General features: G+C 35.1%; 1 protein-coding gene across 1 annotated transcript in view; it reads right to left on the bottom strand.

Moving 5' to 3' along the window:
• The window catches only part of LOC111629765 (Golgi-specific brefeldin A-resistance guanine nucleotide exchange factor 1-like), a gene marked incomplete at its 3' end in the record, with an annotated part of 182789 nt that extends 161314 nt beyond the window's left edge, over positions 1-21475 (bottom strand). The window contains exons 1-4 of the mRNA XM_023373680.1: positions 21328-21475; positions 9368-9505; positions 5118-5316; positions 819-1046 (exon numbers count right to left, since the gene is read on the bottom strand). Coding sequence (XP_023229448.1) covers positions 819-1046; positions 5118-5316; positions 9368-9469 — 529 coding nt within the window. The remainder of the gene's footprint in view (positions 1-818; positions 1047-5117; positions 5317-9367; positions 9506-21327) is intronic.
• Positions 21476-27347: the final 5872 nt, after the last annotated feature.

Raw genomic sequence — 27347 nt, 5'->3', positions numbered from 1 at the left:
TACAGACACTTTCAATTTTTACTTAGAAATAGATAAATTCATTTATTATAAAAAGAAAAGAAAAAGAGACTAAAGGAAATTTATTTGAAAAACACAAATATTTGTTTTATTTGGGTCTCTAATTAATAAAAAGCGACAAAACACCATTTTAAAGTGCATTTTCATTCAACTAATACAGTATATTTATAAATAAAATGTAACCCAAGAAGTAGCCAATGCACCAAATGATAATTTTTATGTCAAACAAAAAAAGTAGCCACATTTGGCGCAATGTAGCCAAATCTTGCAACGTTGGAAGAAATACTATTACTAAATAAAGCTGGAGTTGTGACTCAAAGAATTATAGACCCAAATGCAGGGAAAGGAGAGAAAGGAGAAAAGAGAAAGAAGTGGAAAATTAAGGGTCAATATTTGCATAACAGAAGATCTATTTAATTTTTATATTTTGTCTTTTCTTACCTTTGTCCTTTTCCCAAATTTGGGTCTATAATTCTTTGAGTCACAACTGCAGCTTTATTTAGTAATCCTTCCTCATTCACACATCTCCAAGTATTTGAAAATATTTCTTTTCCACTCAAAAATAAAATATAAATAAAGGTTTACGACTTTGTGAAACTTTTTTTTGAGTTTATGCCATTGAAATAAATAAATAATAAAAAAATTAAAACATTTGTTGGTTTTGTTTACACGTTTATTGGACCGCATTGAAACTTGCCTTGGGCCGCATGCGGCCCGCGGGTTGGACACCCCTGGTCTATAACATTTAACTTAATAAAATTAATTTAATAATAATAAGTAATTAAAACATCAATATTTACCACTTAGCCTAGTTTCAAAACATAAACGAAAACAGGACTGCATTATTTCACAAACAGAATCATCAGATAACAACATTCCAACAGGTGTTAGAAGCAACATTCGAAGCACTTGCAATATTTTCATCAAAACAATTTCATCCGTTCCTTGATCAGTGCCAACAAATCTAGCATGAGTTACAGCATCAGCAATATTTTCTACAGCAACTGCAGCTGATTCATATTTAGAATCTGTAAATAAAATTTCAAGTTAAAAAAAAATCAAATCAATATATTTTCCAATATTTCTTTTCAAATGTTATAAATTATTTTTGGGGATTTTTTACTACAAAACCAAATGTATATCTTCATTTGAATTTGCAATAATAAACTTCTCAATAACTGTAATTTTACATAAATGAATGCACAAAGAGATACATGTCCAAAACACATTTTTAACATACTACTTATTTGATAAAACAAAATTTCTGGACTAACTTCCAAATAAAGCAACGAGTGAAGCTGTGTGCAGAAGCTAAAGTTTCTATATATGACAGTTGCTTTTTCAAGATTTCAATTAAAGAATATGTTTAAGGCTCTACGTATTAAGGCAATAAAAGAAACTTTCTTGTAAGCTGCAGAATCCTTAGATGATGTGTGTATACAGAAAAGTGTATAACTGAAAAAGGAATAATAGCTTTCTTAAAACTGAAACTACAATTCAAAGATCACCAGATGTCATAAGTCAGACAGCACACCAAATCTCATCTTTCTAAAACCTTCTTCTCTCTCTAGGTGTTCTCTGATACTGATAAAAGTCAGTTTCAAGTAAGGTAACATAGACAAAATGAAGAGTTCCCGTTAGAAGAGTTCTCACGTCTTTCAATATTTTTAGTAATCCATATGTCCAAAAAGTGTGTATACTCAGTGGCAGATTTAGCACTTTAGAGGCCCCAAGCGCAATTCAATTTTGAAGCCCCCCTCTAAATATTTTTACTACTCCTATACCCTACAGTGTGCATTCTATGTGCACATTTTTTACTCTGGCAGGCATTTTTTACTCTTCACCTTTAGCCAGACATATCAAACAGTAGTAAGGATAGAGAGAAAGATATTAAAAAAGCTTAAGAATGAAAAATAGACAATATATTAATGACTTGTTGGTTTTTTAATTAAAGGAGAAAGATAAAGCTTAATGATTTTATTTAGGAAATTTTCAGATGCAAGTTTAGAACTGAAGCTTAAAGTGAAAAAGAATCAGGAGAGAGAGTATACACAGTGGCAGATTTCTGCATAGGAACACAAGGCATATGCCTGGGGCCTCAAAATTCAGCTCTCAAAATAAAAAAAATCTTTTATTTATTTATTTTTTTCACAACAATAATAATTAATAATTTAGCAGTATTTCCTAAATTAAATTGACAAATGAATAACACCAGTTATGACATGTTTTGTGGGTGGTAATCAGTAGTAAATTTTAAAATAAATTGTTTATATCCATGGATTACTAGATTTTTTGTTTCTAACACTTCTATCTATTGAAACTTAATAATTCTTGTACCAATAAGTTTCAATTGTATTAATAATTTTTATTATTAATACAATTGAAACTTATTGGTACAAGAATTATTAAACGTTACTGATGTTTGGATTGTATTAATAATTTTCATTATTAATATAATCCAAACATCAGTAACTTTTTAAATACAGTCATGCAGTTGTAATTTTATATTGGTTAATTTTCAATGTTATTTCTCTATGTCTCACTTTTTTGGATAACCAGTATAGTGCCTGCCAGAGTAAAAAATGTGCACATAGAATGCATACTGTAGGGTATAGGGGTAGTGAAAATATTTAGAGGGCGCTTCAAAATTGAATTGCGCTTGGGCCTCTCAAGTGATAAATCTGCCACTGAGTATACACAATTTTTGGACATATGGATTACTAAAAATATTGAAAGACATGAGATAAAACTTCATAAGGAGGACATTTTTATCCCAATTCTGTCTGATTCAGAGGGATCTTTATAGATACATAAAGCTGCTTTTAAAGTGCTGATTAGCAAAACAATCCTTCTGTCATCAAACTACAAATGCCTACAAGGTCAGAAGGAATTATTGCAAAAGATTGCACAAGAACAAGGAATGAAAAGAAAACAGTTCAGAAAAATAGTTCTAGGAATAGGGGATAAGTTACAGTGCTGAAAATAAGAGAGAGAAAACAGAACAGTTTCAGTGCATTATGTTGATTATTGAAGTCAAAATTTATATAAAACTCTAGAAATTTCTAAAGTGACTGAGGAAAAAAATTAGCATTTAAGAACAATGCCACTATATTTGATGGGCTGAGGAATTTAAGATAAGATTAATACGAAATAAAAAAGAAGTTTATTCAGTACAAATGAAAGAAAAAACTGAAAGTAAGTATTATATAAGTGCAATGAAAGTTTTGAGTCATAATTGAAACATGTTAAGAATTTTGAGAGGAAGAATGATAATGATTTAATAAAGAATGCATTAAAATACAAATAAAAAACAGTATTTGTTAAACAAGATTATTGAAAGGGAAAAAATAGGATGAGAATATTTGTTATACTGAAAAACAATGGTTATGGAAGAACTTAAACCAGTGTGTCTCAACGGGGGCAATATCGCTCCCACTCCCATGTGAGCGTTTTTCCATGTTCAGGGGGCGATTAGTAACAATTTATATTTTGGGGGGCAAAAAACAATTTTCTGGACNTTACATAGTTATTTTATTAATTAAAAATGTTTGACAACTGATTTCAGAAATATAAGACCAAACAATCTGCTTGATTATGGCCTGATTTAATCCAGATCACTTGACTTTAGTCAAAAATCAAATTAATAGATGTTTATATTTGTATATATACTCCATGCAAGAGGTAAAGCCAGCTGAATGCAATGAAGGACCTATTAAGTGGATGCTTATATTGTCCCCAGTTTGCACCATAAGTAACCATTTTGGTTATATCTAAATTATTATTAGTTTCAGAGGCAAAGATAAGAAGAGGTGCAGGTAGCATAACTGGCAATTAGAGGTTGAGAAACACTGACTTAAACTTATTAGCAGTCAACATCAAAAATTCATATGAGGCATGAAAGCGTGTTAGAAGAGATGAAAAGGCATGATCAAGGTAAACATAGAAAAGGACATATGATATTTCATAGTTCTTTAAAACTACAGTTTTTATGAAAAGTCTTGATTTTTAAATGAGTGGGGCTTTTAAAACAGGGAGAAATCATTCTATGTAAATTGCAAAGAAAATTTAATGGTTGTAAGTATTCCAGAAACTAATGAATGCTGGCTGGCAACATTAAGACATGCACTTATAAGTTTAAAATTTAGTGAAAACTAGAACATTTTCAAATTTGAGATTTTGGTGTTCCAAAGTTCCTTTTTGGCAGTAATATTTACTGAGTACTCCTGATGATGATTTAAAAGCTTGAAAGCATTCAGATATTTTTTCTTTCTTTTTTTTAGTTTTCCAACTAAATTCTTCAATAAAGTAGTGTTCACTAAACAGGACATTTTAAAAATTTTAACACAGTTAAATTTTATAAAGTCTAAAATTTAATGCACACTACCAAAAATTATATTACAGTAGAGCCTCGAAAACTCGGCCTAATGTGGACCGAAGGGTGGCCGAGTTTGTGAAAATGCCAGGTTATCGAAAATGGGGTTAAAAAAGAATAAGTACGAGTGTTTCCTCAGAAAATACTGTACTGTACTTGTATGTATTGTTTACTTGAGAATATAACAGAGAATAAACTGCCCAAATACCCTTAAACAAAGAAAAAGTACGTCCTTTATGAAGGCATAGAGCCTTTACTACATGAAAATGAAAATTAATGAATACACTGTGTACAGTAATTTACCTGATAAGACAGACCTCAGAAAAATACTTTATGAGAGCTTTTATACTTTTATAAAGCTGTCTATAATGAAAATTAATTAACTAAGGATTTTTTTGCCCTGCCAGGGTGTGGCGGAGTTATCCGGAGTGCCGGGTTATCGAGAGCCGAGTTTTCGAGGTTCTACTGTATTTTCATAATATGCATTTTACATAATGTTAAATAATAAAAATATTAGTTTATCCCAACAAAATTTAAATTTTTGTGTAGTAGTTTAGCTTAGTTACTTTATTTTAAACCATTTCTTAAAATAATTAACTAATCTACTTTGTAATACAGAGGTTTATTTATCCTGCAAAATTCCTTAATGAAAATCATTTTAATAATTTATAATAATAAATTATAATTAGTCAATCAAATTAGGCTTTCTCAATCTAAATTTTCTTACCAACTAATCCATAAGAAAGAAATTTATGAATTGCAGATAGTGCATGTCCAGTTATAGGAGCAGGAATATTTTCTGATCTTATTACATCAAGAAAAGGTGAAAGAAAAACCGTTGGTTCCAAATCAGATAAATCATTGATATGATTTAAGATTTCTTTTAAATTTGACATATTTCGAAGCAGAGAATCTTGTTCTTCTTCCTAAATTGCAAAAAATTATATATATTATTTATTTTTTATTAGAATAATACTTAAAAAAATAATTAAAAATGATCATCCATCAATACCAACACTACTGGTGTGAAAATTAATAAAATAACTACGTAATTACCAAAAAATCAGCAATAATTTACTTCAAAACAAATGTTTTCTCCATCTTCAATGATCATCATCAGGTTCAATTCCAAGAGTTCAAAAAATTGAACATCGAAGTTATACGCATGTCTGATGCAGAGCCTTAATAAAATTATTTGTTTAACTGGTTTCCTGTTTTAAAAATTCCAATGTTTATATAAAACATGTAGACATATATGATGCGCATCTATTATACGTCATAATATGCCCTCGCCAATGAGTGTGAACACCAGGCCAGCCTGAAATATCTAAAACAGCTGGAGATTTTTAAAGCATTCAGGACAGGAACAGCCATCAATTTTAAGGAAACGGACTCACTGGCTACGGCGTGGAGGGCATATTATGACATAATAGATTTGCATCATATACGTCTACATGTTTTATATAAACATTGGAATTTTTAAAACAGGAAACCAGTTACACAAATAATTTTATTAAGGCTCTGCATCAGACATGCGCATAACTTCGATGTTCAATTTTTCGAACTCTTGGTATCGAACCTGATGATGACCATTGAAGACAGTAGAAAACGTTCATTTTGAAGAGAATTATTGCTGGTTTTTCGGTAATTACATAGTTATTTTATTAATTAAAAATGTTTGACAACTGATTTCAGAAATATAAGACCAAACAATCTGCTTGATTATGGCCTGATTTAATCCAGATCACTTGACTTTAGTCAAAAATCAAATTAATAGATGTTTATATTTGTATATATACTCCATGCAAGAGGTAAAGCCAGCTGAATGCAATGAAGGACCTATTAAGTGGATGCTTATATTGTCCCCAGTTTGCACCATAAGTAACCATTTTGGTTATATCTAAATTATTATTAGTTTCAGAGGCAAAGATAAGAAGAGGTGCAGGTAGCATAACTGGCAATGCATCCCCACTGTAAGCGGGAGTTGTGAGTTTGAGTCCCACTCCAGGCCAATTCTTTTCTTCCAGATATTTCTAAATTAAAAATTAAATGTTAATTTATTTATAATTATATATAACAAACACACCTTTCGTACATTTCCAGCACTTCTTTATAGTTCTAATGAACATTTTTGGCTTGATTTACAAGCCTTGTTAAGATCGGAAGATGTTTCAATTAAATGGAATTATACTGTGTTCCAAAGTGGAACAATTCAAAATTTTTTTGGAGGTTATTTAAATTTATGATGTAACTTGAGATTTATAAATTTAAATAAAATTATTAAAATGAAATATAAAAGAACTTATAATAAATAGAGAGGTTGCAGCCGACATGTTCAACACGAAAACGTGTACATCGGATATTCAGCGCCACCTTCCTGTAAACCTAAAAGTTTGACAATGGCATTTGGAACGTTGAGCATGATCCCATTGACATTTCAAATGCCATTGTCAAACTTCTAGGTATACAGGAAGGCGGCACTGAACGTCTGACGTACACGTTTTCGCGTTAAAAACATTGGCCACAACCTCTCTAATATTAAGCACATGGATGAGATTACAGTGGGTTATCGGTTAACGAACATAATCCGTTCCAAGACTTTGTTCGCTATCCGAATTGTTCGTTAACCGATTATCGATTTACCATAGGTTTTAATGAGAATTTAATTAATTCGTTCCGGAGACCCCCAAAAATAAAAAAATATATACTATTTTACTACATTTATTTTATGTAATAATAAAAATACATCCATACACAGTCTTGCGTTTTTATTAGTCATGTTTTTTCTGTTTGAAAGGGTTAAAGAATATGTCTAATGTCGATTGCTTTTCTCTCTTCAGGATTTTTCGTAAGTAATTGCAATTGTAGAAATCCCCAAGCCTCAACCTGGTTTGGATGCCATTCTAAGACCGTTGTTTTGACATCCTCCTACTTCTTCAAAGGATCTTTAATAACAGATATCGGCATTAATCCTCTTTCTTAAAAGAAAACATATCTCACCAAGTTTCTTGGTGTTCTTCATTCAAGGGTTCTTGGCATTTTTCTGTCGTCAGATCCGTTTCGGGTTCCATTATGAACTCTTCGATATTCTTTATTTCTCAGATGTAATTTTTGTTACTCCTTTAGCTGCTTGAGTCTTCTTGATCATACAGTATTTTTCTTAAATAAGATTGAACTGCGGTCTACTGTAGACCTGTTCATGCCATACTGCCCAGCAACATTAGGCATCTTCTGCCCACTTTTGCTATTATATTCTTACCTTTCAAAAAGAAAAACAGACACAGAACTTAACGAGTGCCTACCCGACAGTCTCGCAAATACATAAAAGAATTGTTTTGTCAGAAAAATAAAAGGCTGGAATTACAAGGGAGAGTTTCAAAGTTCGGAGGAATACTATCCGATCGGTATATACCGGCTTGAGCGTCGATGTCGACGTCTCCCGCACTCCGAAAAGTTTCGAATTGTTGTCTGAAGACAAGGGAAGACCAATCGGTATTCATTCTTTTATATCGCTTCTTCTTGTGTTTGTTCTGTGGGGTGTTCGTTATCCGATCATGTGTTCATTGTCCGAACATAAAAATCTTTTGCAAAAGTGTTCGTTATCCGATTTGTTCGTTATCCGATCTGTTCGTTAACCGATCACCCACTGTATTAACAAATTATTGATTTAAGTATATTTAAATCAAAATGCCTGCCGAACTTCTGATATGCTGAGGCTTTCTATGTTGTTAATGCGAAGCCCTTGGCTTGCTGCTTTATAGACGTTGATGATTTTACATATTCATAATTATTGCACATCAAATATTTTTCTTAATAATTTTGCATCTTCCCAACATGGGGAAACCCTGGGCTAGCTAGCATACTGGGCTAAGGCAGTGGAAAATGTAAAATTATTAAGAAAAAGATTTGATATACAAAAATTAAAAATAAGTAAAACCATCTATAAAGCAGTAAGCCAAAAGCTTTGCATTAACAACATAAAAACCCTCAGCATATCGCAAACTTGGCACGCATTTTTATCTAAATCTACTTAAATCAATAATTTTTTAATAATCACCTTCAGGTGCTGAATATTTCAGGGGTCACAATGCATAGCACCAAAATTCCACTTGGCAATATTTTTATTAAACTGACAATAGCAAGTACCAATAAAAACACCATCCTGCTTGTTTCAACAATCAGTATGAAATTGAATCACAAATCACACTTCAGGAAAAACAGCAAAATGTCGAGCTTCCATACAATGGGAGTCCCGTGCACCACATATCTAGTGATTTCATAATGTGACATGGCAAGTTCTAGCAGAAAAGTAAGTGACATTGAGAACAGAAAGAAATTTTGTGCAATGCCAACCCAGCATTTTCAGAGTGAGATTTTTTATTGACTGACAGAAATTTTATGGAATTTTTTGGAATGACATTTTTTCCACTTTGATCTTTTTTCAGTAGACTAACACAAAATTTTTGACACAACAGAAATACTATTTAAACACTGTGGTCAAATGTGTTATTCAAAATTATTCAAAAATGATTGCTATTGCTAACAAGGAGAGGGCCAGATGTTCAGGTCTCCAATTCAAACGAACTTGGTGAGCACATAGCCTTAAGCACAGCTTCTTGACCAAATAATACAACCCACTTCTCAATCATTTCAAAAACTTGAGCCTCTGAAAATTTAGTGTTTAGGTTATAAATCTTTAGAAGTTCCATGTCCCAGATCAGCGATAACCAAGAGAATAAGACCCTAGTTACTGGACATAGATGACATACATTTGAATCTTCAAAGTTTTACTTTTAGTTGTTTATTCAATGTATAACTTTCTTATTTTACCTAAAAAAAATGTCAGTTGAGATATGTTCTTGTTCTAAGATGCACAATTGTAAAACATATGTCTTTTCGAACCAATTAATATTTATTAAGAAAACAAAATAAATAATCATTAAATTGATATTAAAATGCTAAATTATTATATTTTACCTGATGACTGTGTGACGACCAACGACTAGTCCTCCTCATTGCTGTCATCACCATACTCATTTCACCCACAACAATGTAAATAGCATTCTCTGGTCCAGGCATATTTAGCTCAGATTAAATACAGATGCCAATAATTAACTTAAAGAATAAAAATATAAATTTGTTGAAATATCTGGAAATCAACATTTAAAATATCAAAATATCATGTGATAATTACATTGAAACTAATTATTTTTCAATTATTAACTTAAAGAATAAAAATATAAATTTGTTGAAATATCTGGAAATCAACATTTAAAATATCAAAATATCATGTAATAATTACATTGAAACTAATGATCATAATAATAATTTAACTTTTCTTACACCAAGCCTTTCAAAATATCAGAATTTGTATTTATGTGAATGCAATATGTTGTTTCTTTCTCTTTTAACCAAACTGTTTTATTTACTAGATCAATAATATCATTTTTTAATTCATATTGTGTATGTAAATCATGCAATGTTTATACTCTCTAACTAAATTATAGTAACATTTGTAATTTCAATTTTTCAGTTAAAAGATAGAAATTNTCAATTACAATAAAATAATTTATTAACAAATTGTTTTATTTATATGCAGTTCGAATTGGTGCCTTGTTGATCCCACCTCAGTATAAACAAATGTAATCCATGACAAATAACAGCACACAGCAAAACTACAACAGTACAACAATTTATTAAATACAGAAATGTTTTTTGGTTTTTTATTTTATTTTCTAACCAGGGCCTCTAAATTGTGGCAGTAAACATTAGAGCATTACAGTTATTTGCTGAAAATCATATAAAGGTATCATTTTCACTAATCCATGACAGAAATCACACTTAACTTTTTGTTTTCCCAACTGTCAATCACTAGTATTTCTGACAATCAGTGATTGAGAGATGGGAAAACAAAAAATTAAGTGTGGTTTCTGTCATGCATTATGTCTTTTTATTAGAGTAATCCACAAGGCACTGATTGGAGATGAATACAAATAAAAGAATTTGCACTACACATATAACAAATATCCAGAAAAAAAATACAAAACTATAAGAAGCAAATGTTCTTATCCAAGATGTTAAACTTCTTTTGAGTAATTCTTGGCCTCAAATGATTGTCGAAATTAGTAAGGCATTGCAAGTTTAATTAATTGTCTAAAACCCCCCTTTTAAGTGGTGGTCAGATTATTCAATATTTATTACATTACTAGCAGATAAATAGCATTGCTCGGGATAGCAAATATTAAGATTATTAGATTATAGTCGATCTTTCCCGTTTTATTGAGTGCAAGACTGTCCCCCCTCTTCTGAAACTAATTAGAAAATTTTTAGCTATAACTGGGATAACGATAATTGAGACTCACTGCAACCACTAACCAGTACATAGTACCACTAAGTGATAATAAATATTTTTGTAACTCTTTCTGAATTCTTCTTCAGGTTTACTAAATTCAAAAAATAAGCTGGATCTTCGAGAATCATTCATAAATATAAATTCAACATTAAATAACATAAAATCGAACATTAGGAAGAAGAGTTCAAATAAAGAAAACTTATGCGCTTGCACTCTTCATGTCAACTTTATGTATGAAATGCTTGTATACACACACGCCACCTATTGTAGGATAAATGTTCAATGCCAGAAACCTTCACAAGAGTGTATTAAACAACTTCCCAAAGTTTCATGTCAATTGGATAAATGGTGTAGTAATGCATAAAGGACAAGCAGACAGGCTCGTATACATGCGCGCCACCTATCATACCATAAATGTACTATGCCAGGAACCTTCGCAGGAGTGTATTAAACAACTTCCCAAAGTTTCATGTCAATCAGATAAATGGTGTAGTAATGCATGAAAGACAGACAGACATACATTCATTTTTATTATTACATTATTATTATTTATTGGGTTTTGTGAGTTATACTCGGTTCACACCAGTGGCTGTGTACTATGCCAGACCAAAGTCAAGGCATAGCAACCAAAAAAAACTAAAATTATATAAGTGTGTCAGTGTGTGTGTCTGTATTCAAAAATTTCCTAACAATGTGGCATGTATTCAATATAGTGGCCTTCTGTAGTGTGATGTATGTATTTCTACTCAATTGTAATGTTCCCAGGCTTTAGTGTAGTGTGTGTGATATCACACCTGTACAGGAGAGAACAACAGGTACAATAAGCACCCTATCCATCCTCCACAGATGCCTTATTTCCTGGGCAAGTTCTGTGTACTTGCTAATTTTTTCAGTGCATGTGTTTTGTACATTGTGAGTGTTTGGAATGGCTATGTCTATAATGTATGTGATTTTATTGTGTTTGTCAATGAGTGTGATGTCTGGTCTGTTGTGGTAAATTGTTTTATCTGTGATTATGGCTCTGTCGTAATACATTTTGTGCGTGTTATTTTCCAATACTGTCTGTGGAATATACTTGTAGTATGGTTCGTGGATGTCTGCCAATTTGTGTTTCTTTGCAAGCTCTTGGTGTATTATATTTGCTACTTGATTGTGTCTATGTAAGTAATCTGTCTGTGCCAAGAGCTTGCAACCAGAAGTGATGTGTTGTATAGTTTCTGGCATGATGTGACATTTTCTGCATGTGTCATTTGTGAGTGTTGTATCTTTGAGTATGTGTTTTCTGTAGTTTTTAGTATTTATGACCTGATCCTGTATGGCAATCATGAATCCTTCCGTCTCCCCAAAGAGGCATCCCCGATCTAACCAGCTGTTTGACGCAGTTTTGTCAACAAAATCCTGGGCCAGGTCATAAGGATGCCTGCCATGGAGTGCCTTTCGAGCCCACGATTGCTTGATGGTGTCTATGCTTTTTATGTGTTGTGTCATGTCTGTATGATGTGAGTGTAAGTTTAATGGTGTGTTATTTGAGTCTGCTAGAGTTACTGCTTTATGTAACTGTGATGTTTCTTGTTTCTTGTAGAAAAACTCTCGCAGTGACTGTATTTGTTTGTAGTGAAGGTTAACTATGTCAATCAGGCCACGTCCGCCTTCTTTACGTGGAAGGGTTAATCTTTCTGTGGCGGATTTAGGATGATGTTGTTTATGCTTAGTAAGTGTTGTTCTTGTTTTCCTTTGGAGTTGCTCGAGATCTGTGTGAGTCCAATGTATAACTCCAAAAGAGTATGTGAGTACTGGGATGACATATGTGTTTATTGCTTTAACTGTGTGTTTTGCATTTAACTGTGTTCTAAGTATAGCGTTTAACCTACTTTGGTATTCTTTAATTAATCGTTGCTTTATTTGTGTATGTTCTGTTAGTTTGGCCTGTTGGAATCCTAAGTACTTGTAGAACTCGCCCTCTTCCATGGATTCAATAACGTCTCCATTTCCAAGTGCAAAATCTTCTTTCTTCAGGATTCCTTTTTCTATGTGAAGTTTTTTGCATTTGTCTAGGCCAAACTCCATTTGTATGTCCTTAGTGTATGAATGTGTGATTTGTAGGAGTTGATGAAGTTGTTTTTGTGTGGATGCATAAAGTTTTATGTCGTCCATGTACATGAGATGTGAGAGTGTAAACTGTGTTGTTTTTTCGTGTCTGATATTGTAGCCGTATTGCGTGTTGTTTAACATGTTGGATAATGGATTCAGGGCTAGGCAGAACCAGAGAGGACTCAAGGAATCTCCTTGAAAAATTCCTCGCCTAATGAATATTTCGTTTGTTTGTATGGAAGTGTTACTAACCCTGAGATGTAGTGTTGTTCTCCAGTGCTGCATAGTGTTTTCGAAGAATGCAATGAGTGATGGATGTATTTTGTACATGTGTAGAATATGTAGCAGCCAACTGTGTGGAACACTGTCGAATGCTTTTCTGTAGTCTATATATGCCATGTGTATGTTTCTGTGTTGTTTGTGTGCTTGCCGTAGAATGACTGAATCTATGAGTAACTGTTCTTTGCATCCCCTGTGATTTCTACGGCAACCTTTTTGTTGTTCTGTAAGAATGTCGTGTTCTTCAACATGTTTGTATATTTTGTTTGTGATACAGGATGTCAATAATTTGTAGAGTGTTGGAAGACATGTAATTGGTCTGTATTGTGTGGGGTCTGTGGTTTTGTTGTTTTTAGGTTTCATGTAGGTGATGCCCTGAGTAAGAAATTTTGGCATGTCTTGTGGATTGATGATGATGTGTGTTAGGTATTTAGCTACTTCCTGGTGCAGTGATGTAAATTTTTTGTACCAGAAATTGTGAATGTTGTCTACACCAGGTGTCTTCCAGTTGTGTGTTCTGTTAACAGCGTAGCGAATGTTGTGTATGTTTATTTCAGCACAGGGCATAGTTGGTATGTTGCACAAGTTTCTGTTCTCCTCCTTGATCCATTTTGCATCAGCATTGTGTGTAACAACATTGGACCAAAGAGAGAACCAATAAGTTGTGAGTTCTTCTTCTGTTGGTGTGCCGCTGTGCTGTGTATCAGTGTTTGTTTTCATACTGATTTGTCTGTAAAAGTTTTTTTCGTTGTTTGTAAATAACTTATTTTGTTGTTTTTGTAGTATACATGTTTTGTATCGATTGAGTCTACATTAGGGGTCCCCAAAGTGGTCGATAAGGGTTCTCCAGGGGTCAATTAATACACAAGGGTTGAAAGGGGGTCGATTAATACCAAAGAGGATCAATTAAATTGTCTAGGAAAAAAATAGAATATTCGAATAAAAATTCGAAATATGGATATGATCAACAACATTACTGACTACCCTAGTTATAACTTGAGTTTTGCCTTAGCCTATGCCGCTTTAAGCATGTGTTATTCTGTTTTCACGCATCTGGCAACTGTACTAGTGTTGCAAATGTGTTATGAATGCTGGTAGTTCATTATACACTGACATACGTTGCACTGTTACACTATAGTTGGGTTGTCACTCTAAGTATTTTATATCTAAATGTAGTTATTTTGTCCTTTACAGAGAAAATATCGTAATATATCGAAAATCATTAATAATATAGTACAGAAGCGTTTGCAAGAGAAAATGATCTTTCAACTAAAAATTGAGCTATTAGAATCTTCACTGGCACAATCCGATTTTAAATATTTTTCAAACTTGCGAGTACTGAAAGAAAATGAAAAGGTTTCCAACCGTGATTTGGAGATATATATTAAACATCTTGATAAATTAAGAGAAGACTTTAAAGCACATTTCGAAGAATTGGAGAATATGCATGTTTCCGAATGGTTTGCTAATCCATTTGATGTAAAAATAGATATTGAAGGTAGTGAAACTGGCTTAGAAGATGAATTGAGTGAAATATGCATAGATCTTGAAGCTAAAGCATTGTTTAAAAATAAAAACCTCAGTGAATTTTGGAGCAATAACAATATTGCCACTAAATATTCCAAGCTCAGAGCAGAAGCCAAACCTTTCTTACTTGCATTCCCAACTTCATACATGGTTGAAGCTGGTTTTAGCCACGCAAACGCAATTTTGACAAAACAGAGGAACAGATTGAACTTGGAAAACCATGGTGATTTGCAACTAAAACTTACCAATTTTCAACCGAATATCAATAATCTTGCCGCTTCTCTTCAGAGACATCCATCCCACTAATATCAACTATTTTAATAAAAAGGTATGACTACATATTTTTAAGGCATTCAGTAGTAATTGCAAAATGACAGTAAGAGGTTTTTTCATTCAATTTAACTAATGTTATGTTTTCAAAGATAAGTGTGTATTTTACGTATTATGACATGTATGGTTTAAGAACTATAGGCAAATTTTCATCTATCCATAATCTTGCTATTATTTTTTAAGATTATAAATCATTGGAAAATATCTCCTTTTTCTGTTAATGTTATTGGGTGGATTTTATAAAATATGGGAACTATAAATTCTTTTGTTGGGTTGTTATGCAGGTCTCCTTATCGCTTAATATTAGAAATGCAAAAATGATTTAATGTTTTTGTTAAATACTTAATCTGGGGGGGGTCGATAAGAAGGCAAATATTCTATAAAGGAATCGACGAGAAAAAAAGTTTGGGGACCCCTAGTCTACATGCTTTGATTGCGAGTTTCTGTTTTAGTGTATTGATGTATTCTGTAATGTGTGTGTTGTGATGTTCATGTTTTGTGTGTGTTTTGATTTTCTTGAAAATGTTTTTGAGTTGTTTCTTTAATTTGGGTGTTATGTTGTTTTTAGTGTATTGTGTCAGCCTGCCTAATTGCTGTCTAATGTCATTTATTTGTGTTTCTATTCTTCTCTGCCAGGCAGGCTTGTGATAGAATCGTGTTTTGTGTGTATCTGTCTGCGATTGTATTTTCAGTCCATGGTGTGTTACTACTGTGACTGTCCCAGCATAAACTAATGTATGAATGTCTGAGAGTATAGAAATTGAATGAATGTAGTTTGGTAGTAAGTGAGTGTTTACATAATTTAGTGTTTTTCCTACTGCCTTTTGTGTGTTGATTTTTGGTATTCGTGATCTTTGTGTGGGATCTGTACCTGTATATTTAGTGAGTGTTTCCTAAAATATAAGTGAGAGAGTATTAACTAATTCTATGTCTATGTTATCATTGGTGGATAAAAAAGTGCCTGTAGTATCATTAGTGGTAGTTGTTGTATGTGTACTATTATCAATGCTTTTTGCTGGATTATCCTGACAGGTTACATGACCTTCATTAATAATGTTAAATGTTTCTGTCTGTTGATGTATTTGATCAGCAACCTATTGTTTGATAAGTTCAAGTGTTGTTTGTGGGATAAGGTTGTTGTGTATAATTGTTCTTTTTTGATCAACAACCCTTTGTTCTGTGACAGTGGAGGTGAGGATATTGTTGTGTGAATCTATGGTGTAGTTGTTGTCTGTATGCTGTCATATTTGTTTTGAGTTTTGTGATGGTGTAGTAAGTACGGATGATAAACTCATTCATTTCTATTGTCCATTTCATCTGTTGGCTTGGTTTTCCAGCCTTTGTGGTCTGTGGATGCATTGCCACAGAAACACCAAGGCTAGGTTGATTCCTCACATATGTTGAGGGCATTGCAGTAGCCATGCTTGGCATTGGCATAGCCAGAGTTTTGTTATGGGGGCCTAGTAGAGGCCAGCCTGACACAAAATTGAATTATTTCAAATTATTGTTCATTAAAATGAAATTTCCATAGGAATCAACAATAACTTAACACACATATAATATGAAACTTCCTTTAATCATATGTTCTTGTAACACTAATATCAAACTCTAGCAATGCCTTAACCCGTAGAGACTAAACTGTACATAGAGATTAGATACACTTTTCACATTGGGCACAGAATTTCTCTAATTTTCTATCACTTCACATTGTGAGGATATAAAGAATTATCACAGATCCATTCAAGCAATTATTTGAAGTTAAGTCCAATATTCAAAGATTAATCACAGGCCGCATAAATTCATTAAGCAGGCCATATGTTGGCTGTGCCTTAGACTTTCAGTGGGTACACTAAACCTAATTAAATTAAATTAGCTTCAGCTTTTTATTTCTTTTTGCAAATCGGCTCAACTCTTTTTGGCTGTAATTTTCTGGGGGGCACCAGATTAACTGAGGGGGGCCGTGCCCACCCATGCCCCTTCCTGGCTATGCCCATGATGCTTGGGCCGACGTTGCTTTCGCCACCGGTAACCAAGGGAGACTGTGGCCTATTTTTCGAATGTGAGCCTCTGCCTAACCCACACTGGTATCATACTTAGATCTGGGGCTGTATTCTGGTCATCGTCTCTCATCTGCCGTCTCTCACAAGCCGATCGCTGATTGGCTGATCATTTGTTTACGTCTCGAGAGATCATCGCGTCTCTCTAAACGCGATTCTGGACAACTCTTTCTCTCTTCGATTCTCTCGTTTATCAGAGACAAGCAGATAGTTGTCTTTCGGTCGTTCTTTCGTCTTTCGCCTCAATTTCGTTATATCCAATATGGACGATTGGATGCTACTCACGCTGTACAATAGTATTAAAGAACGTTCTCTATCTCAGGAAAGAATATTTCGAGAGAGAAAATCCTGATTTTTTTCCAGCGCCTACCCAGAAATGTCACTGATTCCAATTTTTTTTTTTAATTATCCTACATCAATTACTGAACTGTCGAATATGATGTTAATCTTACTTAGATAGTTAAGAAGAAATTAGATCGCAATATTTCGAAAAATATCTAAGAACTCACGCTTTTCTAACTTAGGTTATTAAAATTTTAATTTCTTAAAGGAGACAAATTGACATTACAATCTAAAAACGTTATAAAACATTTTTTAAAAAAATAATTACTTTGTCGAAAAATTACATGCATTATTTGAACACGTGCTTTCCTTGCCACGTGATCTATGATTACATACTCTGCACTTTCGAAAATTTTACAATTTCATTGGTTAAAATTCTATACCGTGTTGCGTGCGCAGATAACCCGAACATATATAATCAACCGAACAGAATCATGACGTCAACAACAAAGATGAGATTGTTACGAACTACCAGAATCACCACTGTGTATGAGAGACGAATTTCGTCTCTCGCTTTGACGTCATTCGTCGGTGAAAGAAGAGACGAGAGATAAGTGACCAGAATACAGCCCCTGGTTGCTACCATGATAAATATCTCTACAGAATGTGGGTGTGGTCACTCTTAGCTTCATTTCTCCCCATAGACCTTACTGGCATGGGTGTCCGGACTACCAGGAGCTTGTGCTTCAGCCTGCATTGCCCTATGAATCAGTAAAATTACTGGGCTCTCCCATCTTAAACAGTGTAAACAGAAAAACCATTATGCCAAACAACTACCTGACTATATCAGGCTATTGTAGGCTGAAATAATCAAGTAGTTGTTGGGCATATTACAAATTTATCAAATTTAGAGATATTTGAATACACAAGTCATTTCCATTACAGACTAAATATGAAATTATTAAAAGGTTGGAAAGCAGGGTAAAGCAAAGTGAATTATGAAGTGTAAAGAAATGAATGTAACTAAATCGACAGTTGCTACCATTTGGAAGGAAAAAGACAAAATACTCACAAGTTTGAAATGTGATAATTCAAATGCTAAAAATTCTAGTCTTTTTTTTATAAGCTTAATTCAAATTGGACACTAAATTTCAAAGGAGAAAGCTGTGCAGAAAGAAAATTATCTAAAGAAAGAATTACTATTCTACTAGCTGCAAATCTTATGGGAACAGAAAAAAGAAAATTGTTAGTAATTGGCAAATCAAAGAATCCAAGCTATTTCAAAAATTGACAGCTACTAGTTAACTACAAATTTAACCAGAAAAGCTTCGATGAGCTTTGACATTTTCTGTGGTGAACTGCGAGAATGGGATGAAGAACTGAAAAGAAAGAAACAAAAACTTTTATTATACATTGATAATTGCCTCGTACATCCCAATATCAAGAACTTACATTGCATTACATGTGAATTGAATTACATTGCATTATTCATGCTGCCCAATACAAGTTCAAAACTACAACCTTTAGATCAAGGGGTTACACACAGCTTAAAAAGCAGCTAGCGAGAAATTCTCCTTTTGAAAATGGTAACTTCTATACATAATAGCAAAGAATTGTTTTCTATAAATCTTCTTGATGCAATAAACTTTTACCAAAGGTGTTCAAGATGTGTTTCCTCTGCAGTTACCAGATGAACATTCTGACTACGATTTTGAAGAATATGTCAAGATTGATGACACTTATTACTAGGAAACTTTTGACCAATGATGATGATATAGTTTCAGTGTCTTCTAAAGATAATAAAATTAGTGAGGATGAATATGACAATACAACATATGCAGATGGTGTCAACATTCCAATAATGCCAATTTCTAAAGTTTTGCAAAACACTATTGATATTCAAGAGCTTTTACAAATGCATAATACGCCACAAAATATTTTAAATAGTTTTGCTGAGGCAACACTATATTATAAAATGCTATGCAACTAGCAAAAATCAACAAATACAGTTTTGTAAGTAACTGTGCGCATTTATATTGATATTCTTGATGGGCAACTTTGTATGTAATAATTTGTTACATTTTATCTTTGAGATGTTAAACTATACTTTTTCAAAATTTGACTGTTTTATTTCTTATCCAATAACAATCATCAGTTATAATGAACCAGTTCCAACAGTCTTTAGAGATTTGTTATAAGCAAATACTACTGTAATTACAATTTTTTAAACTTAATACTTTCTTTTTTTTACTCCTAAAAATGACAATATTTAGGACTAATCAACAATAACAAATATTAAATATCATTTAGATTCACATTACACAAAGTAGTAGTTTGTTCACCAGTGCCAGTCTACAACGAAAGGATCCTTTGTATGAGACACAAAAGTGTGCACCATGCTCAAGTTTTAAATTTTTCTCACTCATAAAAATCAGAAAATATATCATAATAGTCAGCATTCGTCACTTTCAAAAGAAAACACCACCATTCCAAACCGTCTTAGAAATCATAGCGATGACAATTTAGATTATTTTCTTTCTTGTTGGGATACCAGCTATATTCCAATTTAAAAATTCTTGAGAATTCCATAATTCTGTCTGCTAGTGTATAGGATTTCTACCAGTAATTCAACGATCCAAAACTATGGATTAATTATGCAAAACACGATCTTATCACCCACTCTCCCGGGAGGGCAGAAATAAACCAAAACAGAATCCAAACATTCCAAATGATCAATCAAGCAAAATCAAACACAAACACAAAGCAATCCCAATGTTCTCATTCGAAACACCTTCATAAGAACAAAACGAGACAAAAATAATACAGAATTTAAATTACTCATTTCAGAAAAACTAACAATTTATATACTTCAACAAAATTTATATGTACAGCACATACCTATCTTAACCCTGAAATGCCACCCATTATTTGTAATAAACAAAGACTACTGCAGAATAAAAAAGTAAAAAAAAATTATATTTGAAAAAGTAAGGGTTGCCCTTACTTTTGAAAGTAATAAAACGATTGTAAATTACAATGTGTTTAAATAGACTCTACATTCAAACAAATGAAATATCTACATGTTGGACATATTTTATTTCGGAGCACCAAACAAGTAATCTTTTTGCATCCAGCTCTTAATCTGTGCTTTTCTTCAGTTTTTACCAAAATTCAGTCATCGGAATCGGAACTGACCGACTGCTCCATACAAACTCGTACGGCATCTCCGTCTCCCAACAGAGACATTTCCCATTTGTCTCAAAACCGGCAACGATCGCATCCCTCTCTCACAAACCGTCACGCCGATCTTCAAACTCCGAGTAAAAGACAATTTTACACATTCCGACACAGTCTCTCTCTTTCGAGGAATAGAAAACGTTTTCCGAACTCGTAATTTTCTTTTAGAAAATAATAACAAGATAAATTTTGTTAAGAAACAAGACACGATAAATACTCGATAACTTTTATCTTAATTAAAACACAGTCACGTCTACGCTCGCTTCAAAACGGAAGCAAAAAATCGAGAAGAAAAGCGACAATCCGCCACCCCGGGACGCGAGCGTATACATACCCCACGCGCCAGGAAGCGGCAACTCGAAACGACAGCCACCGCTCGAAGGCGACGCCAAAAATCCGAAATTACCGAAGCACCCGTAACTCCGGCGGCGAGAAATCAAACTTTTAATCTAGGCAGAGTACGGTACGCACGTACTCCAGGTGGCATTTCGGGGAGTTTAATAACTAATATCCGCGTCGAGAAATGCACTCGAATTAAAATTAAAAAATTTTACAAAATTATTACTATTATAGGAATTAAACGAAGACGGAAAAGAAAAGAAAGGGCACACGCTGATTCACAAAGCACAGTAGTCGAAAACGTTCGTTTTTAGAGTCGACTAGGTAGAAATTTAATAAACACGAAGAGTTAAATTTCGACAGCAATCGTCAGTCGGCATCACATCCATCTGGAAGACACTCGAATTTCACCCGACAATTTTATAGTTTACGACCACACTTACTAAGAATAAGGACACTTGGCAGATTCTTTCAATAAATCATACTTTAGAAATTTCCACTCGTTCTCGTCAAATAAATAAATAAATTCGACGATTCCAGAAATACGGAAATATTTATCCGAGTCGTAACGTAACTTAATTTCTTTGGCGGGTGTTTCCAAAAGCGATACGAAAATAAAAATAATACTCACTCGTTAATTTTTAAAAAAAATTATCCACTAGATTAATAATTGGAAGAAATTTAATTAACTCTTTGGCTATTAAATTATTACTTTTATTAAATATTACGATTTGACTATTTCCGTTTTATCTTTCGGATTATTTTCGAATTACAAGATGGCGTCCTCCGTTTGACTTTTTTTTTTTTATATCTAGGATTACTTTAAGACGTTCGTACGCGTTATGTTAATCGGTAAAATCGTAGAGAGTTTAATATATATTTTTATTTAACTTATTATTATAATTAAACCTTTTAATAATGTCTGATGGCAGAAAGAACATCAGGTAAGCCACGGTGGATAGGCGTTCCGTACGCCTTTCACCCGTACTTTTTAATGGTTGTTTGTAAATCCGTAACGGTATTTTAATTCGGGGATTATTTCTAACCGTAATTTATGTGTCTAAATATTAATGCGTATTCTATCTTGGTAAATATTCTTGTTAAAAGTCGACCGCGCCTAAATACTCATCGTCGTATTTTCCAAGTTAAACGTAAAACCGAAACAGTAACGATCCGCGTCTTTTAATTCGCCGCGCACCTTACACCCGATAATTCTATAAAACTGTACAAATACTACTGTCCGTTTCGTTAGTTTACCGGCGCCGTTTTAATTTGGATATTTACACGCGTGCTCGGTGTGACGTGGATTAGAAGATGTATACCTTTATTTCCGTTGAAAATATCTTTTTTGGGTCGTCCTGCCGGCAATCACACGTCGCGTGATTTAATATCTCTATGGACGAGTCGGCAACGCTGACTCTTTCTCTCTCTCGTGGGTGGTCGACTCGATCCTTTCGGAACGTTTCGTGGAGCTTTCTCCGATGGTTGGTCGCTTCCGTCCCGCTTTTGAAATTTTTTCCAGACCTTTGGTCCGATTACCCGTTCGACCTGTATCGGGAGGGCACGCGACATTGTCTGGAGCGTAAACTAATACGGTGACTCTGCATTTGCCAAGGGCAGAGTTTTTATTTGTAAATGGAAGCAACTGTTTTTGAATAACAAATAAAAATAATGTCGTTTGACGTTATTTTTATTTTCTACTCCTTAAGCTCTGTGGTGCTCGGGGCTCTTTTTTTCTAATCTTGCTGGCAACGAGAGAGGGTGCCACAACCGTCCAGACTTTAATAGACACCTGGTCTCCCGAGCTGCGTAACAAAGGATGCCACCATCTTTGTCCTTTCGTCGATTGGATTTACCATCATGCTTCGTCCCGTTACGCAGAAACACTTCTGGCCCGTTTAAGGACAGAGACAGCCCCACTAAACCATTTTCTATATACCCGGCACTTAAGTGATTCTCCGGCCTGCCCCTAGTGCAGGACACCGGAGACTACACTCCATTACTGGCTGCACTGCCTGCATTACGACGAGGCCCGCCAAGACCTGGGCACAACGTTTTTCTCTTAATCTCGCAATCATCCGTGCCAATCTACTGGCCTCAAACCAACACCCCCACATCAACATGTGGTAGTGTTGGTACTTTATATCAATTGCACAGGCCGCTTTAACTAAACACTAGGCAACGCCAGTCGGAGAAGAGAGCCAACCAGGCTAAAGTCTCTGTATCAACCAAAAAATAGAAATACAAATAGAGAGAGGGCGTCTGGCGCATCCGGGATGGATGTATCGTTAAAAGTGACGTTTTAGACCCAGGTTTTCGGAGGCATGGAATGGTGTTGGGTCTTTCTACTATTTGTTGTTCTGTTCTCCACTTGTTACTTGTACGGTAATGTGCGACATGTGATATACATTATGCCAGCAGTTACTTTTCATTGCATTATTTTTGTTTTTAAATAACAATGTTTTAGTGTGTGATTTCCAGATTGGGTGATTTAATCTTGATACGATGGCCTTGATATAGTCATGCAAGACTGTTATGGTGCATTAAATGCAATGCAGTAACTAAGAATATATGACTAGAAAATTTTTTTGTACAATACTTATTATAATTGTAATTAAAAACAACAATTTGCTTGATTATAATGAATATGAATCCTTAATTATTATTAATGTGTGGAAGCATTGATTACAGTGGGTGATCGGTTAATGAACAAATCGGATAACAAACACTTTCACGAAAGATTTTTATGATCAGACAACGAGCACTTCACTGAACAAACATAAAAAGAAGCGATGGAAAATAATGAATACCAATTGATTTTCCCTTGTCTTTGGGTAACCTTTTGGAGCGTGGGAGACGTCAACATCGATCGTCAACATCGATGCTCAACTCAATACCGATCGGATAGTGTTTCCCTGAACTTTGAAACTCTCCTTTGTAATTCTGGCTTTTTGTTTACTTTTCTGACAAATAATTTTTCGTAGTCTTCACGAGACTGTCGGGCACTCTATAAGTTTTGCATCGGTTTTTATTTCCTAAAGGTGAGAGTTTAACTATCCTATCAAGTATTCGTTAACGTTTTAACACCAAAACTTCAAATTACATTCAGGCCTCACATTTACATAATTCTTTCATGCACTAGTTGATTTCTGTTCTCTGAATTTTTGTGAGTGCTTTTCTGAACTTTTTATTTCAAACAGAAACTGATAATATTGTCGAGCCTATAAAGCATGGAGTTTCGAGAACCGTGCTCACCATAGAAACCAAGCAAGGGATAATAGCCAAACTAGAGCAGATGTCTGATGTTACTAGGCAGTATGGCTTGAACAGGTCAACAGTAGGCACAATCCGCGGGAGCTCGAAAGAGCTCAGGCCAGAACTGACTTTGGTCAGTAAAGAGTTAGTGCCTCATGCCGAAATCTGCTTTCTTTTACACACAGCAGAATGATGAGTGCGGCTGCAAAATATTGCAGTTTAACGCCGAGAAGTGTCACGCCGCAACCACCCAATTAAAGGTGGAAGTGGCGGAGCGGGAGATTGATATTATCCTGCTCCAAGAGCCGTACCTAGCATTTGGAAAAGTTGGTGGTCTCTCACTACAATGGAGCGTTTATGCCCAAGAAGGTGACGAATGTCGAGCTGCAGTTATACTCACACGAAGGGATGTCGATGCATATGCTTTCCACGTCTCTCATTTCGTGGTGGCCGTAGAAATACGGACACCTAATGTGCTTGGACTGTGATATTCGCTTATTGCCCACCGTCACTAGAGCTGGGCGACTTTCTGATTGAACTCGAAAGGGTTGTCCCGCTCCGCGGTCGAGTTGTCTTGGCTGGTGACTTTAACGCCAAGCACTCACTGTAGGGATCCCTCGTGGACAATCCGGACGGGAACATGATGAAGGAGACGGTGGAGGGGTGGGGTATGCATATCTTGAATGATCCGTTCGGGATTGCTACCTTCTCCAACTGTAATGGTGAAAGCTGGATTGATCTTACTATCATTAGTGGAGCTATGTTGAGACTGACCTCTCAGTGGGAAACGATCGATGCGGAAAGCTGTAGTGATCATCGCTTCATTTCTTTTGAGGTGTTGAACGGCTCGATTGCCTGGCTGAGCTACTGCTACATGCTGACTGCCGGAAACTGCGATCGCTTTAGCAAATGCCTCAAAGAAAAGACAGCCGATATCGCCACTCAAGTCTCTAAGGTTGAGAGTGTCGAGGATCTGGAGGATGTGGTGGCAAACTTAACCAATGCAGTCAGAGGAGCAGGAGACTGCACACTCGCGCAACGGCGGCCCCACAAACACTGGTCAGTTCCCTGGTGGACCCAGGAACTGAGTGTCCTTCGGAAGCGTGTGAGGGCGCTCTGCCGACGCTTTCAATGATGCAGGGATGATGACCTTCGGGCTACCAGGAAACTGGAGTTTCAGAGGGCCAACGCTGAGTACAAGTGCAAATTGAACGATGCGAAAAAGACCTCATGGCTCAGTTTCTGTAAGGAAGTTAGTGACAATAACCCGTTCTGTCTATCCTACAAGCTAGCAGTGGGCAAACTCAAGCGTAGTACAGTCTTGGGGGCCATGAAAAGACCTAATGGTACCCTAACCTCCACACAGGAGGAATCGATACAGGTGCTGCTCCGCTCGCACTTTCCGTCGATGAGCGGTCCGATGATACCGAAGAACAGAGGCGGCTTCGAAGTGACACGGAGCTGCCCGTTCTTGAGGCCGAGTTACTCGTGCCGGTGTCCGAATCTGAAGTAGTCCACGTTGTGGGCACACTAAGGAAGAGGAAGGCACCTGGCGTTTATGGGATCACGGCCGAAATGGTACAAGTTCTGCAACATGAACGTCCTGGCCTGCTCCGGGATCTGTACCAGAGGTGTCTGCAACTGGGTCACTTCCCAGTACTGTGGAAGCGGGCGCGATTTGTGTTTATTCATAAGGAGAGGCGCCCGAAGGATGAACCGAAGTCTTATAGATTGATCAGTCTCTTGCCAGTCCTAGGGAAGGTTCTTGATAGAATCCTTAGTGACAGAATATATTACCACCTAAGGCGGAAAGGTTTTTTTTTTTTTTTTCATTGGGGATCATCACTTCCCTTTACAGGGATCAGAACACCCCACACCGCTATTGCACAACGGGGTTTGTTAATTTCTTTGTTCTTTACAATCTTAAATACAGTAATTTAACATAACAAATAAAATAAATAAAAGAAACAATTAACATACTACTGGGCAACTCGCCCAGGATCAAATTACAATTGAGCGCTCTTGCTCTTATGAACCTTCCTAAAGAAAAACTGAATTTCTTTGTATGTCGTATCATTCCGAATCAGGTTATAAATACTACAGGGCCAACCTAGCCCCTCAGCCAACGCAACCGATTTCAATAAATGTCTCTGATATTGCCATTGTATACATTCATAAATGATGTGTTGCAAATCCTCTATAGCTTCACCACAAATACAACCATATCTAACATCAAGGTTAAAACGCCTTTTAAACTCTCCCAGACCATCGTGCCCGGAGAGGAAAATCAGTACCACTCTATCATGACTCAGCCATTTCATTTGCTTTAACCGTTCTTCAATATTAGGCAAATAGCCAAAAGTTTGCCTTCCTTTATCACTGGTTGTCCAATTATTTTGCCATATTCTTATAGTTTCATTTCTCAAAAATATCTTTGCCCAGCACTTTGGTCTTATATCGAATATAACCTGTGTATTACTTATCGCCTCCTTTGCCAATCTATCCGCCCTTTCATTTCCATAGATTCCCACATGGGCACGAACCCATTTAAACTTAATACTCTTTAGCATCCTTTTATCATACAAGAGCTTTTTAATATTATATACTTGTCGTTGTTTCGAATTCTGACTTAATAAAGCTTGAAGGGCACTAAGGCTATCTGTACTGATACATACACTTTCTCTCCTATTGTTTTGAATACACCATTCTACTGCTTTAGTAATTGCCAAAAGCTCAGTCTGAAAATTTGAGCAATACTCTTCTAGTTTATAATTTTGACTATAAATTTCTTCATTTCTTTCGTACACCACAATTGCAGCTCCGGTCCCTTCTTCGGTCTTAGAACCATCAGTATAAATTTCAGTATAGCACCTTTGCTGATCCATCTCTTGTACCCTAAACTCCATTGCCGGATGAGGCAATTCCGTAATTAATATGTCTCGTTCATAATTGCCTATCTCAAAATTCAAGGAAGATAACCTCTCTGTATTACTTGTTTTCAACCAAAAATGTTTGGCCCGTTCCTCGATAACTAATTTAATTGGAGCCTTGCCAGCCAAAACCATTAGCCCCTCTGTTGATGTCGTCCTATAACATCTCGTCAATCTCAGCAAAGCTATTCTCTGTGCTTGTCTAAGATGCTTATTCTGCAATGAGTTATGTACCTTATCACACCAAACTGTTTAGCAGATTTCCATTTTGTACAGAT

This window comes from Centruroides sculpturatus, unplaced genomic scaffold, assembly GCF_000671375.1.
Source record: "Centruroides sculpturatus isolate CEXI.00-Female unplaced genomic scaffold, Cexi_2.0 scaffold73, whole genome shotgun sequence".
In the NCBI taxonomy this organism is placed as follows: domain Eukaryota; kingdom Metazoa; phylum Arthropoda; class Arachnida; order Scorpiones; family Buthidae; genus Centruroides; species Centruroides sculpturatus.
Note: the sequence above shows the minus strand (reverse complement) of the source record. Positions and strands in the feature narration are given on the sequence as shown.